The sequence below is a fragment of the Pyrus communis genome, chromosome 15 (assembly GCF_041283825.1).
Source record: "Pyrus communis isolate YQ-2024b chromosome 15, ASM4128382v1, whole genome shotgun sequence".
In the NCBI taxonomy this organism is placed as follows: Eukaryota; Viridiplantae; Streptophyta; class Magnoliopsida; order Rosales; family Rosaceae; genus Pyrus; species Pyrus communis.
This window is the reverse complement of record NC_142579.1, coordinates 39,903,072-39,915,058: the sequence shown is the minus strand read 5'-3', so window position 1 is coordinate 39,915,058 and position 11,987 is coordinate 39,903,072. Positions and strand designations below refer to the sequence as shown.

Here is an 11,987-nt window from a genome sequence, read left to right as displayed (position 1 = left end):
TGGATCTGGTTGAGGAACTATGGTTGGTTTGTACCATAAAAGTTCGAATTTTTTCTGTGGTGCACAATTAATTAATCGTTTGTTATTTTATTGTATTTGTGCAACAGTGGTAGGTGCAATGACTTAGGCGTTGCAGCTCTGGAACGAAGCTCAGAGTCCTTAAATATTGAGAAGCAGGAAACTGCTGTGTCACGGTGGCAAGCGGGCTAGGACAAGGGCTGCCAAGGTACTTTGTTGATATGAACAAGATTTCTGAGATATGCTCGACGCAGATTTCCAATTTAAGAGCAAAACTTTTGTTGTGTTTGTAGATAGGGAAGGGTTTGAGCAAGGATGACAGGGCTCAGAAACTAGCTCTGCAACTCTGGCTTGAAGCTGTGAATCTGTGTGCTTCTAATTCAAATCTCTTTAGCTCATCTATTAAATTCGTAGGTTTGGTTCTTGTATTGTGCAAACCTGTTAGAGTTACTTAAGAAACTGAAAATTAATGAACATGCCGTACTTCATTACTCCATTTTGTTAACAGATTGATCCACGTCATCGGTATGGACGCAATTTGCACTACTACTACGACCACTGGTTTGGGACCAGCAGCACCTAGCCTTTCTTCTACTGGTAAGTATGCGTGTGATATGCTTGAGGAAAATCTTTTTCCATGATACATTTTTAGTAACATTAGCTTATTCTTATATTAACTTTATTCTTTCGTCACCCGAACTGAAGGTTGGATGTTGGTGATGGTAAGGACATAGATCTGAAGCAGTGCCCGAGGGATCTTCTACGACGGGAGTGCATCATATATCTTGGACCAGTAAGGACACTGGACGCATTACCTCAATGATCATGTTAAATTTCCTACACAAACATAATTGCAAGCTAAAGTAGGCCTGCCTTGGGTAAGAATTAGATTCATTTTCGATTGCAGAAAGAGCGGGAGGCGTTTGAAGTGATTGTGGAGAATGGGAAACTTGTGCACAGCAAACTGGGATGCTTGTTAGTACAGATGAAGGGTCAAAGTGGATTTTTCTTTTCAGCCCATCAAGAAGTTTATACGTGGGGAAGAAAAAGAAGGGTATTTTTAAGCACTCAAGTTTCCTATCCGGAGGGGCTGTAACAGCAGCTGGAAGACTAGTTGCCCACAACGGGGTTCTTGAAGTATGCATTATGTTTTACTCAAACACTGGTTTTAATTCCTTTTTCAGTTCATTTTTTTGAGCTATGTCTCGACATCGTTTTGATTATACAGGCTATATGGCCACACACTACTTGCTATCGCCCGTCTGAAGATAGTAAAGAATTCCTTAGCTTCTTGAGGGACACCAAGTAGACCTAACCAATGTCAAATCATCAGACCTCATTAGCTACGGGGATCAGGCGCACCAATTATACAACCGAACCATTATAGAATCACCAAAGCTCACACTAGACAGCCATGTAAGTTGTCTACCAGTCCCTTCACCACGAACAAGCCCAAAGATCTGGCCTTTTTCGTGCATCAAGTTTATATTATACTTGATGTATTTCTATTCTCTTTTGTAGGTTATATCAGGAGAGTGGACCTTTTTAATCACCGGCCTCTGCCTAGAGATTTTGTCGATTTCTTTTGATCAAGCTGCCTCCCCAAGTAAGCCCCAATATGCACTATTTGGTATGATATTGGCTGTTGCAGCTCTACTCATTTGCATCTGGGAGCTCGTTTACAAGGGTAAAAAGGAAGGAGTTGTATTGCGGCGGTGGGGAAAGTACTTGTGGTGGTTTTATTATCCGCATTCCACCCAGCTTTTTGAAACTCTTCCAGATTTTTATGGATTAATTGGTAGCACTTTGCAGTGTTTTTGCTCGACGATTCAATATGTTTGGTTCTCTCATCATGCTGACAATCCCATCAAAGTTTCCCTTTGGCCTGCAATATTTCTTGTATGCTGGGTGCCAAAAGGTTAGCTGAGAATCAAAATGAGAGCAATGGACGCAGAGATTAGACAAGGACTAATTGTGATTGAGCGAGCAGATTAAAAAGGTTCCTGATGGTTGAACCTATGACTCTACGAGTAAACATGGGCATTCAAGTTATAACGCCAATTCGTCTCAGTTATGTGATGGCTTGTACGTTGATTCTTATGCATGCTACTTTTAGTTTGTAGTATAATTAGTTTTGCTTCAAATTTACGGCAAAATGATGATAGCGGTCTGTAATTATACAAACTTATGTTGCAGCTTTTACCTTATACATAGATTTGACGTGATTAATCTTTGCTGATAATTTAATCTGCAAAACATTCCGGGATCTCGAAACTTTCTTTGATTGTAACATTTAGATTTTCTGGTTAAACCTTGTTGTTGTACTGTTAGGTACAGTAGCACACTGGAAGGACAGATTTATTCCACCGGAGTTATAACGGGCTTGTTTTTTGTCAATTCTGGACTGAGAGTGTGTGCGCGTGTGTATTCAATCAAATTTCTACTTGTCCAATCAAAGAATGCTGACCAAAACAATGACTCTTTTGCATCATTGGGATTGATGTTTTAGAAGGCAAAGGCGTAAAAGAGGTGTTTCATGAATAGCCCCGTCTAGACGAAAGCCTTGAGACGTGAGGTGCCTCACAGAACTTATGATTTTTAGTATATATTGTATATAATTACTTTTTCTTGTTGACCAATCACATTTTTAAGTAAAAAATAATATAAGGTTACAAGATGTTTTTATAAAGGGAAAATTTTTTAAATGTCATATGAACTTGTATACATTTTCAATTTGTCATATAAACTAAAATTTTAAGTAATTTGTCATATCAACTTTCCCAAATCATTAATTTGTCATCTCACCCTAACTCTGTTATGTTTTTCATCCAGTATAAGTCATGTGCAGGGTTATTTCAGTCATTTTAGCATTTTTCACAAGTTTTTTTTTGCTTTTCCTTAGTACAAACACTTAAATTTTGTTTTAGTGGGTATTCACAAAGATCGGTGTGAACAAAATCTCTGAGAACAAGTATAGCATAGTAGCAGCCTCTTTTGTGGCTTTAGAAAACCTAGAGTTTTTTGTGGAATACAACTGAATAAAAGGGAAGTAAAGTGTTAGAATGACCCAAACACCCTAAACACAAGTCATGTGTAAGACACATGTCGCACTAGGGGTGGGTAAATGGGTCCTGGTGTGATACCTCATCCTTAATTTAGCTTTTTTGTAGTATTATATGGTGTGATTTTACCAAAATGCCCTTGTGGCAAGAATGTTAACTTTTGTTGACCACTTCGTCAAAATGTGCATGACTAATTTTCTTAGTTTATTCTTATCGTACTCATCGACATGAACGCATGGGCGCGAACGGATTTGAATTTGGAGTTATCACGAAGATTTTATGTTACAAAACGTCGAACGTTTTTCGAATATTTCGTGTTTCGTCTTTAGTGACCTTAATATGTGAGCCAGTGGGACCCACTTTGGATCTTTGTCCCCTTTTCCTTCCCCCTACCCATGAGTCCCCCTTCCTTCTATTATTTCTGAAAATATCTCCCCCTCTCTCTCTAAGCTCTCTTTCATTTCTCTTCTCTCTCTCTCTCTCTCTCTAACCTTCTCTCTCCGGGAAGGCAACACACAAACAACAACAACACTCCAACCACCGTCCAAACCAAGAGCACCACGAGCTTCGTCTCATCCTCACGAGCCCAGAACACCCAAACTCACCTCGAACTTCCTTCCGGATCGTTAGGATCCAAATTCAAGTCGGGCCGCAACCTTTCAGGCCAATTTTCGGGCAAACTATGGAGAGTTAGCCATCAAGAAAGATACCATTCTCTTCATCTCGTTGAAAAGTATGATTTTCGTTTTTGAATCACTCAATTTCGTTGAGTATTGACAAAGTTATGAACGTTTAAAGTTTACCTAGAAATCCGACGAGTTCCCCAGTTTTTCTGCTAATCAGTCACTTTTCAAGCCATTTTCCGGCCATCTCTAGAAACCATTGAGCTTCCAAATGGGTACAATCTTATTCTCCATTTTCTAGCTTCGTTTTGATATATTATGGGTTGAATTTGGTTAGGAAACAAAGAAGTTACGAAACTTTGAAAATTGCCCAAATTTTCGACCAAAAACCTCGTTTCCGGCGATCAGGTTGACCAGTCAACGTTGACTTTTTCAAGTTTCGCCGAGGACCTCTCCTAGACTAATTATGACGACCTGATTCCAAATCCGCGCTTCGTTTTCCCAAATTTAATCATTTTAGTAGAGTTTTATTAAATGGTCCCTTTATGTGCTTAGGTGCGTTTGTTAGTGGCATTTCCGTCCTACCTAGTTCAAACAGCTATTTGGCAACAGAGTATCTGTGAGTGGACCCTTTCCAAAATGCTTGTTTTAACTACTAGAAATGCATACATGAAAAACATGATTTTATGACTACGTTTTATGAAAGTTTATGAGTTATCAGATTTACACTTTATGAAATATCATGCTTTATCAAATTTACGCTTATTAAGATATTTATGAATATGATTTATGATATGATGTTTGAGCTATTGGGCTCCGATGAGATATATTTTGAAATGATTATGTTCACAATTTTATGTGCTTACTTAGTGGATATTCATACATATGTGCCTTCGGGCGGAAGATATTTATATATGCCTTCGGGCGGCGATGTAGGGCCTCCAGGCAAATGATATTTATATATGCCTTCGTACGAGCAATGTAGGGCCTACGGGCGGAAGATTTATATATGCCTTCAGGTGGGCGATGTAGGGCATTCGGGGCAATTGTGATACCACTACTAAGCACACTTCATATGATATAAGTTTTATGATAGGTTTTATGGCATGCTAGGGTTTTCGGAAAAACCTATTACTACTTATGCGATATGAGTTTTCTAAACTGAGGGTTAGTATGTTGAAGAATAACTGTTTTAGCATTACGTATATATAAACTTAGTCCACTCATGTTTTGTTTTGCTCCCCCTCAAGACCTAGGAACGAGGCATACAACCCAAGCTACGAGGCATTCACATGTTAGTGAATTTGTGTCATCCTCTTTGCGTAGGACATCTCTTGTAATAACACCTTCTAAGATTCCTTCCGTTTGTACTTCGAATTAGTAGTATGCTCTAAACAGGTCATGTATTATCATTTTTAAATTGTTGGCAGTTGAATATTCTCCTTTGGTCCAGTGATCTGTACCTTATTACTATTATTTTTTGTTAAGGTTTGTATTTGCATATTATATCGTGTGGTTACGTGCGAAAATTATATGCATGTTTTATATGTTCTCTGTATATGCATTCATTAAATAGCTTGCGTCACCCTCGGGTGTCGGCCAGCACGTGGCCATCTCGTTGTCATTCGGACATAGGGATCGAGGCACGTCACCTGGACTCGCGGGTCGGGGTGGATTTATGCAGTTCGAGCTGGGTACGAGGCGAGTCCAAAAAATCAAAACATAAAATGGGTCGAGGCGGGACGAGTCCATGTAATTACCGGGGCAAGGCGGATAATAGATTTTGAGGAAACGGGCCCCCGGCCCGGACCATTTCCTAAGTCCTGACTTGTTTCTTCTAATTCCATCTTGAACAATGCACAACTCTTGCACATCGAAAAGTGTAGCTGAACTTGTAAAGTTAAAATATTAATATTATATGAAATCACCAAGACAGATGCTTGGTGTATAAGAAGCGACATCTGCTATTTTTCGTTGGAAAGTGAGAGAGTTAATGTCTTTTCACATCTGCTAGCTTGAGTTGGGAAGAGAGAAAGTTAATCTCTCCAAAAGAACCATTGGTTGAAGAAAAGTGGTTAATAACTTGATACTATCTTCAACCATGTGGTTGAAGAAGAGACTGGGTCATTGGCACCTGTGGCAGAGAGGCTCCGGAAGTGGCGAGCCACCAGATATTGGAGTCGTGGACCTTGGTATCGCAATTCCAGCACGATATCACTTAGTCTGATTTGCAGAAGATCCTAGTGGAAAGTCGGCAGAGCTCACAGATCTTCATCTCTCTCTTGATTGCAAAGGATGGAGAGTTAGCCTTCAGACGTTGTGGAAGACGACCTCAACGAGGGTCATCTCATGGCTCCCACATGTGCTTGACAAAACAAAAAATGTACTTGGACCCGTGGAACAGGCTCGAATCGGCCCGTTGGAAACAGGCCGGGTTAGGTTTGGTTTCGAATTTAGAAATCTCTGAACTCAACTCGGCCCACCCGTTTCATTTTGAACTGGTTCCAGTTTGATTCCTTCAAATTTGGGCTCGGTCCAGCCCGTGCCCACCCCTATGTCGTACATGATTTGTATTGGATAGAAAACTTAACAGAGTTAAGGTAAGATAACAAATTAATGACTTCAGAAATTTGGTATGACAAATTGCTTAAAATTTTAGTTTATATGACAAATTAAAAATTGTGTACAAGTTCATATGACATTTCAAAATTTTCCCTTTTATAAAAAAGAAATGTTATTAACATCTAAAAAAATCTCATTCTGCACTCTTATTACAAAGATGTTTTATTTTTAGTCTCTTGAAATCTATAAAATAATATTTTTGAGGAAAATCTAATAAAAAAGAATATGATGGGAGAATATATTGGAGAATAAGCTGAACACTTGGGAAATATGTTGGACAACTAGTGAATAATTGTGTCAGTTTAGAGAGGAAAAAAAAACGAAAAATCCATCAAAAAAATAATAAAGAAAACGAAAAATCAGCAAAAGAAAACACTCCAAAAGATGCAGTCTTCTTCAAGACTTCATCATCTTTTCAAAGTGCTCTGCAACTAAAACTTTCAGATTTTAAGTGAAAAAATTCTAGATTCTGACAACTTTTAAACAAAAAAAAAAAAGCCTAATCAATCGTCTTAGGCACGCCTCAGTTGCCTTGGCGTGCCTCGAACACGTCTAGGCAAGTTTTCACCTACTCCCACTAGACAAAGGCAGTTTAACCTGTCTCGCCTTTGAAGTCGCACAGGCACACCTCAAGACGGGTTTTTAAAACACCGATTGGGGTTGTAGATTATATATTCTATAAAAAGGGACTTCAATTATCATGGAAAGTTTGGATGTTGACCTTGCAGTCTCACAACCAATTTCTCAACCAAATTCTAGGGGACATTCTTTCAGTGTCCATACGCATATGCAAGAATGTACAATCTTTATAGTAAAATGAAGTAGGGTTTATTAATTCTTTTGTAAATAGAACAGTTTCTGATTATCAAAAGTTGTTTCGTCATGTCGCGTTTGGCAGAATTAAAGTGTTCTTGGATTCTTTCCACGTGCTGCCCAAAGTCAATCAGTCAAGCTCAAGACGAGTGAACCAAGTTATAAACGCGTAAACAATATAATTATCAATCATGCAATCGACGTAATTTGACTGGTAAATCTTGTCCAATTTCTTCGATCTTTGTCTTCAACTTCCTTGAAGCTAGTGGTCAATGGAGCGGGGATTCTGAAGGTATTTTGGGTTATTGATTTGCATGTAAGATTGATCTTAATCTTGATCGTAATATTAATTACCATTTAGTTACCTTATCTCAATCTCTAATTCTCTTGTAGCTATGCGGTCCATTATGCTTGATGGGTTGTAAGTGTTTCTGTGATGCCTTATTTTGACAAGGCAATATTTTAAACTGCTCTAATCTTAAGGGCAGGAGGATTTGAACCTGAATGCAAGGAGACGGGGATTTAGTCTATTGATCAACTGTCCTAATTCACATCTACGTGTTGCCTTGATACCTAGCAAGCATGAACTGAAATGTGTGGTGCTGGACTGATAAGAGCAGGTTCAATCATTATTGAGTCACAGGCCAAAATGCTTCAATGATTGCAAAAGTTATGGATTGAGATACTGAAGACACAACCTTTTTGGTTGAATGGGCATCACAGAAACAGTTATGGCGAATTCCATGAGCTTTGAAAGAAGAGAAGGAAGAGACCATTCAGAAACTAATAGCAGCTCCAATGGCTCTGATAAAGTTTACATAGAAAGGTCAACAAACTTCAAAAATTGGGTGTCCACAGAACCGAAAATTGAAGCATCTGATTCAATTTTTGAGAGTCCTGATTTAACCTCTTCGATCGGTAGAAATGGAGAAGTAGTGCAGATAAACAAGCCTACAATTTTGTTTCTTGAGCGCAATGCGGCGGCTACTAAGATTCAGAAAGTTTACAGGACGTACAGGACTAGACGTACCAATGCTGCGGCAACTAGGATTCAGAAGGTTTATAAGAGTTACAGGACTAGACGAAACTTCGCAGATTGCGCTGTTGTAGTTGAGGAACTATGGTTTGTAACTTTGTACCTTAAAATACTATGTTAGATTTTTGTTACACTTTTGTTCTTTGCTGTTTGATTGATCTTTGTGTTTTTATGATTATTCAAGGGTTGTACTTGTAGGTTGAAGGCCATGGACCTCGGAGCACGGAAACGAAGCTTAGAGGCCTTGGACATTGAGAAACACGAAACTATTGAGTCACTGCGGGCACGAACTAGGGCAAGGGCTTCTGGCCAGGTAATTTGGTGATAAGATTCAGAGTACTGAGAAGCATTTTATATATGCAAAACTTCAAATTTACATTAACTTTTGTGTGTAGGCTGACAAACTAGAGCTGCTGCACTGGCTTGAATCTGTGAGTCTATTTTCCTCCAATTCAATTCCGTTTAGTTCTCTGATTCGCACTTTCGTTGTTTTTATCCAAGAATCATTTTACTAGAAATGCAGACTACAAAATCGAAAGCTGTAATACAATGCAAACAAAGAAATATTACATAAGCAATTCATGCATTTTAAGTTGTTACTCGGTAGACATTCGTTGGACGATTCCCATATTGCAAACTGGATGATGTTACTTTGGAAAACTGAAATCAATGAACTTACCATGCTTCATCGCTTGATCTTTTCCCAGATTGATCCACGCCATCGGTATGGGCACAATTTAGAGTTCTACTACGGTGTCTGGTGTGATTGCGACAGCAAGCAACCTTTCTTCTACTGGTAAGTATGGCCGAGAAAAATCTTCTTCCAGGATACTGTTATTTCTCGAACATTAGCGCTCACTTTGTTGCCCTCCCTGGAACTGAAGGTTGGATATTGGTGATGGTAAAAACATAAATCTCAGTAAGTGTCCGAGGACCGATCTACAACGTCAGTGCATCAGCAATCTTGGACAACGTCAGCACAGCAGATATCTTGTACCAGTAAGGCCTTTTTCTAGTGCATTGAGTTTATGTTTTTGTGTATATTTCTTGTTAGATATCTTTAGAATTTAATCAACACGATACTAATTTGTTTTGCAGACTATTTCAGCAGAGTGGATATTTCTAGTCACTGGCCTCTGCCTAGAGATTTTGTCGATTGCTTTTGATCAGGCCGCCTCCCCAAGTAAGCCTCGATATGCACTATTTGGTATGACATTGGCTATTGCAGTTCTACTCATTTGCATATGGGAGCTCATTTACAAGGGTAAAAAGGAAGGAGTTGTGTTGCGGCGGTGGGGAAAGCTGTGGTGGTTTTATTATCCACGTTCCGCCCAGACTTTTGGAACTCTTCCGGACTTTTATGGATTGATTGGTAGCACTTCGCAGTGTATTTGCTCGACGGTTCAATATGTTTGCTTCTCTCATCATGCTGACAATCCCATCAAAGTATCCCTTTGGCCTGCCATCTTTCTTGTATGCTTGGGTGCAAAAAAATTAGTCGAGAAACGAAATGAGACCCATGGACACAAGGATTAGATGACAAAGTCTTATTGCAATCAAGTAGACTAAGCAAGGACGACATTGATCAAATCAGAAGTATATATATATCAAATTCATCACTTGTGTAACATGTTGTGTTATTGAGCAAATAAGGATACGTAACCTCAAGAATATCCAGACAGAAACAAGAATTAATAAGAAATTTGTATTTCTGTATCATTCTTTAACCTCCAAATGCACATGGCTTCTTTGTTTTAGTGAAGGCTTTTGACTATCCACAGTGAAAGACTTGCCCCATTGGCCGTTCTACAGTCTCTTGTTGATGGAGGTATTCGTAAATCATCGGTTTGAGGAAGAAAGATACGTTGATCTTCAGAGCAAGAGCTGATGCTCTGAGAGAGAGAGAGAGTTGAGATAGATGCTGAGTCTGACTGTTGTAGACATGGAGCTGAGGGCCAATCAGAGAAGCTGGTCGAGGCAAGTGTTGAGACACAGCAGACATTACTGGTGGATAATTTACAGGAAAGCATTCCAAGTCTTGAAAGGCATTCCTCCTCACTGGTTGAAGAAGAAATTTCCCCGTATTCGGAAAGGGATATGGTAAATTTTTACATTATATACTCGAGATAGTAATTGTAACTACCAACGGAAGACAATTTCAAATAATTCACTAGCTTCTTGCAGGATCACCAAGAAGACCTAACCAATGTCAAGGTAATTAACTCAAGTTTACACTCAACCCCGTTACACATATCCAATTTTAGCATGCGTAAAAAATTAAATTAAAATCGACACTTGTACGAAATAAAGTTGCAGCTCAACTGGTGAAAGAGAGTTTAATCCTACCACCAAACTCTTGTAAGTGGACAAGCGGGATTGGGCCACGTATTGAGAGTGTGAGGGACTACCCATCAGAGCTACAATCGCGACCCTAGAACAAGCTCCAGACAAGTGTTGCACCAAGTCAAATCCCTTCACAAAGTCCAGGCTCAAACTGTCGGCTCGCACCTAGACTGCCCCAACTACTTTTTCCATCCTCGTGAAAACAGGGGAAAATCTGCACACTTTTCTTAAAGCTTGTATGTCACTTTTCTTTAAAATTAATGTGTTTTAAGTTGAAATTCTCATTTTTTTTTTAACATAAATTAGTAGATAAAATTATTTATAATTAAATAAAGTAGAAATTCTTTTGAGGGAAAAATATGTAGGAGCACCGTATGGACTAAATACTTTAATATTATATGTGCATCTCGTACTTTTAATTTGATTACGAGCCTTCCTAATGTTTTTTAAAAATGATCCATTTATTCTCTAATGTCAAATATGTGAGAGTTCGTTTTGTCCTAACATAGAATGTGATTAATTTGACAGGTTGTAAAGCTTTAAAAATTTGAGACGACTCTAAACCAAATTGAGGTTCGAGCCACAAATTGACATAAAGTCATACAGTAAGGGCAGAAAGTCATACACTACGGGAGAGTTATCCGCTTGCTGTGGCATATGCCAATCACTTCATGGAAAAATTTTTAGGAGTGCCGGGTACACCAAAAAATTTTGGTGTACCCTCACTCATAAAAATTTGATTTTATTTTTTTATTAAAAAATAAGTGAGGTAGGGTCCACCATTATGAGTGAGGGTACACCAAAATTTTTTGGTGTACCCGGCACTCTGAAAAATTCCTCCACTTCATGGGGCTAAAGGCCTAGGCCTTTATACTGTACCGACAGCTATTCACGACTCTGGCAAGCTCTCCTCTTGCACTGCAGGATCACAATGGACTCAGGGCGTTGCTCCCCGTATACCGTTGTACTAAACATTTTCGTCTAGTGTAGCCTAGATTCCGTCTAGTGTTGCTTAGGCTGCGTCTATGCATTAAGCGACTAGTCACTGATCGGATTAATTCTTAGATGTTTAAAAATTTTTAAAAAAGAACCATCTAGGTGCTCGTTTAGCCCATCCAAATCCCGTTTAGGCATCCACATAGGTTGCGACTCTCACTTAGACAGAAAATAAATAACCTTCATTTTTTTCATTTTATTTATTTTAATAAATTGTAAGATAATTATTAAATATTTAGATGAACACATCTTATAGCCTTGTTCCTTATGTTTTCATTATATTCTAATACTTTATAATCTATATGTCATTCTATTTTACAGTTTATGTATCACAATAAAATTATGTATTCTTTAAGTATAAGTGACTTATTTATATGGCATATAATAGATTTACTTAAATATACCTAGGCCCTGCCTAAGCCTCGATTAGCTACCTAGACGCTAGACCCCAACCCGCCGTCTGACTAGAGCCTA

At 38.7% G+C, this 11,987-nt stretch overlaps 1 protein-coding gene and 1 pseudogene across 2 annotated transcripts; both read left to right on the top strand.

The window, feature by feature from the left end:
* Window positions 1-163: 163 nt before the first annotated feature.
* Window positions 164-2,012, top strand: LOC137711490 (IQ domain-containing protein IQM1-like; annotated as a pseudogene). The gene is made up of 8 exons (XR_015956160.1): window positions 164-226; window positions 312-428; window positions 527-615; window positions 724-811; window positions 926-1,155; window positions 1,247-1,434; window positions 1,540-1,624; window positions 1,831-2,012. The product of XR_015956160.1 is annotated as an IQ domain-containing protein IQM1-like (transcript).
* Window positions 2,013-7,306: 5,294 nt separating this feature from the next.
* On the top strand, window positions 7,307-9,893 carry LOC137746712 (IQ domain-containing protein IQM4). The gene is made up of 7 exons (XM_068486718.2): window positions 7,307-7,430; window positions 7,532-8,261; window positions 8,373-8,487; window positions 8,570-8,605; window positions 8,882-8,970; window positions 9,059-9,173; window positions 9,273-9,893. Exons 2-7 carry the CDS (start codon window positions 7,849-7,851, stop codon window positions 9,708-9,710), a joined length of 1,206 nt encoding a protein of 401 aa, XP_068342819.1. The 5' UTR covers window positions 7,307-7,430; window positions 7,532-7,848; the 3' UTR covers window positions 9,711-9,893.
* The last annotated feature ends 2,094 nt before the right edge of the window (window positions 9,894-11,987 follow it).

What these genes read in the sequence shown, in the direction of transcription:
- LOC137746712 (XM_068486718.2), top strand. Translation starts at nt 7,849, where the DNA reads ATGGGCATCACAGAAACAGTTATGGCGAATTCCATGAGCTTTGAAAGA. An exon ending in GTTGTAGTTGAGGAACTATG is followed by an intron (nt 8,262 to 8,372) that starts GTTTGTAACTTT and finishes TTGTACTTGTAG; the next exon opens with GTTGAAGGCCATGGACCTCG. An exon ending in GGGCAAGGGCTTCTGGCCAG is followed by an intron (nt 8,488 to 8,569) that starts GTAATTTGGTGA and finishes TTTTGTGTGTAG; the next exon opens with GCTGACAAACTAGAGCTGCT.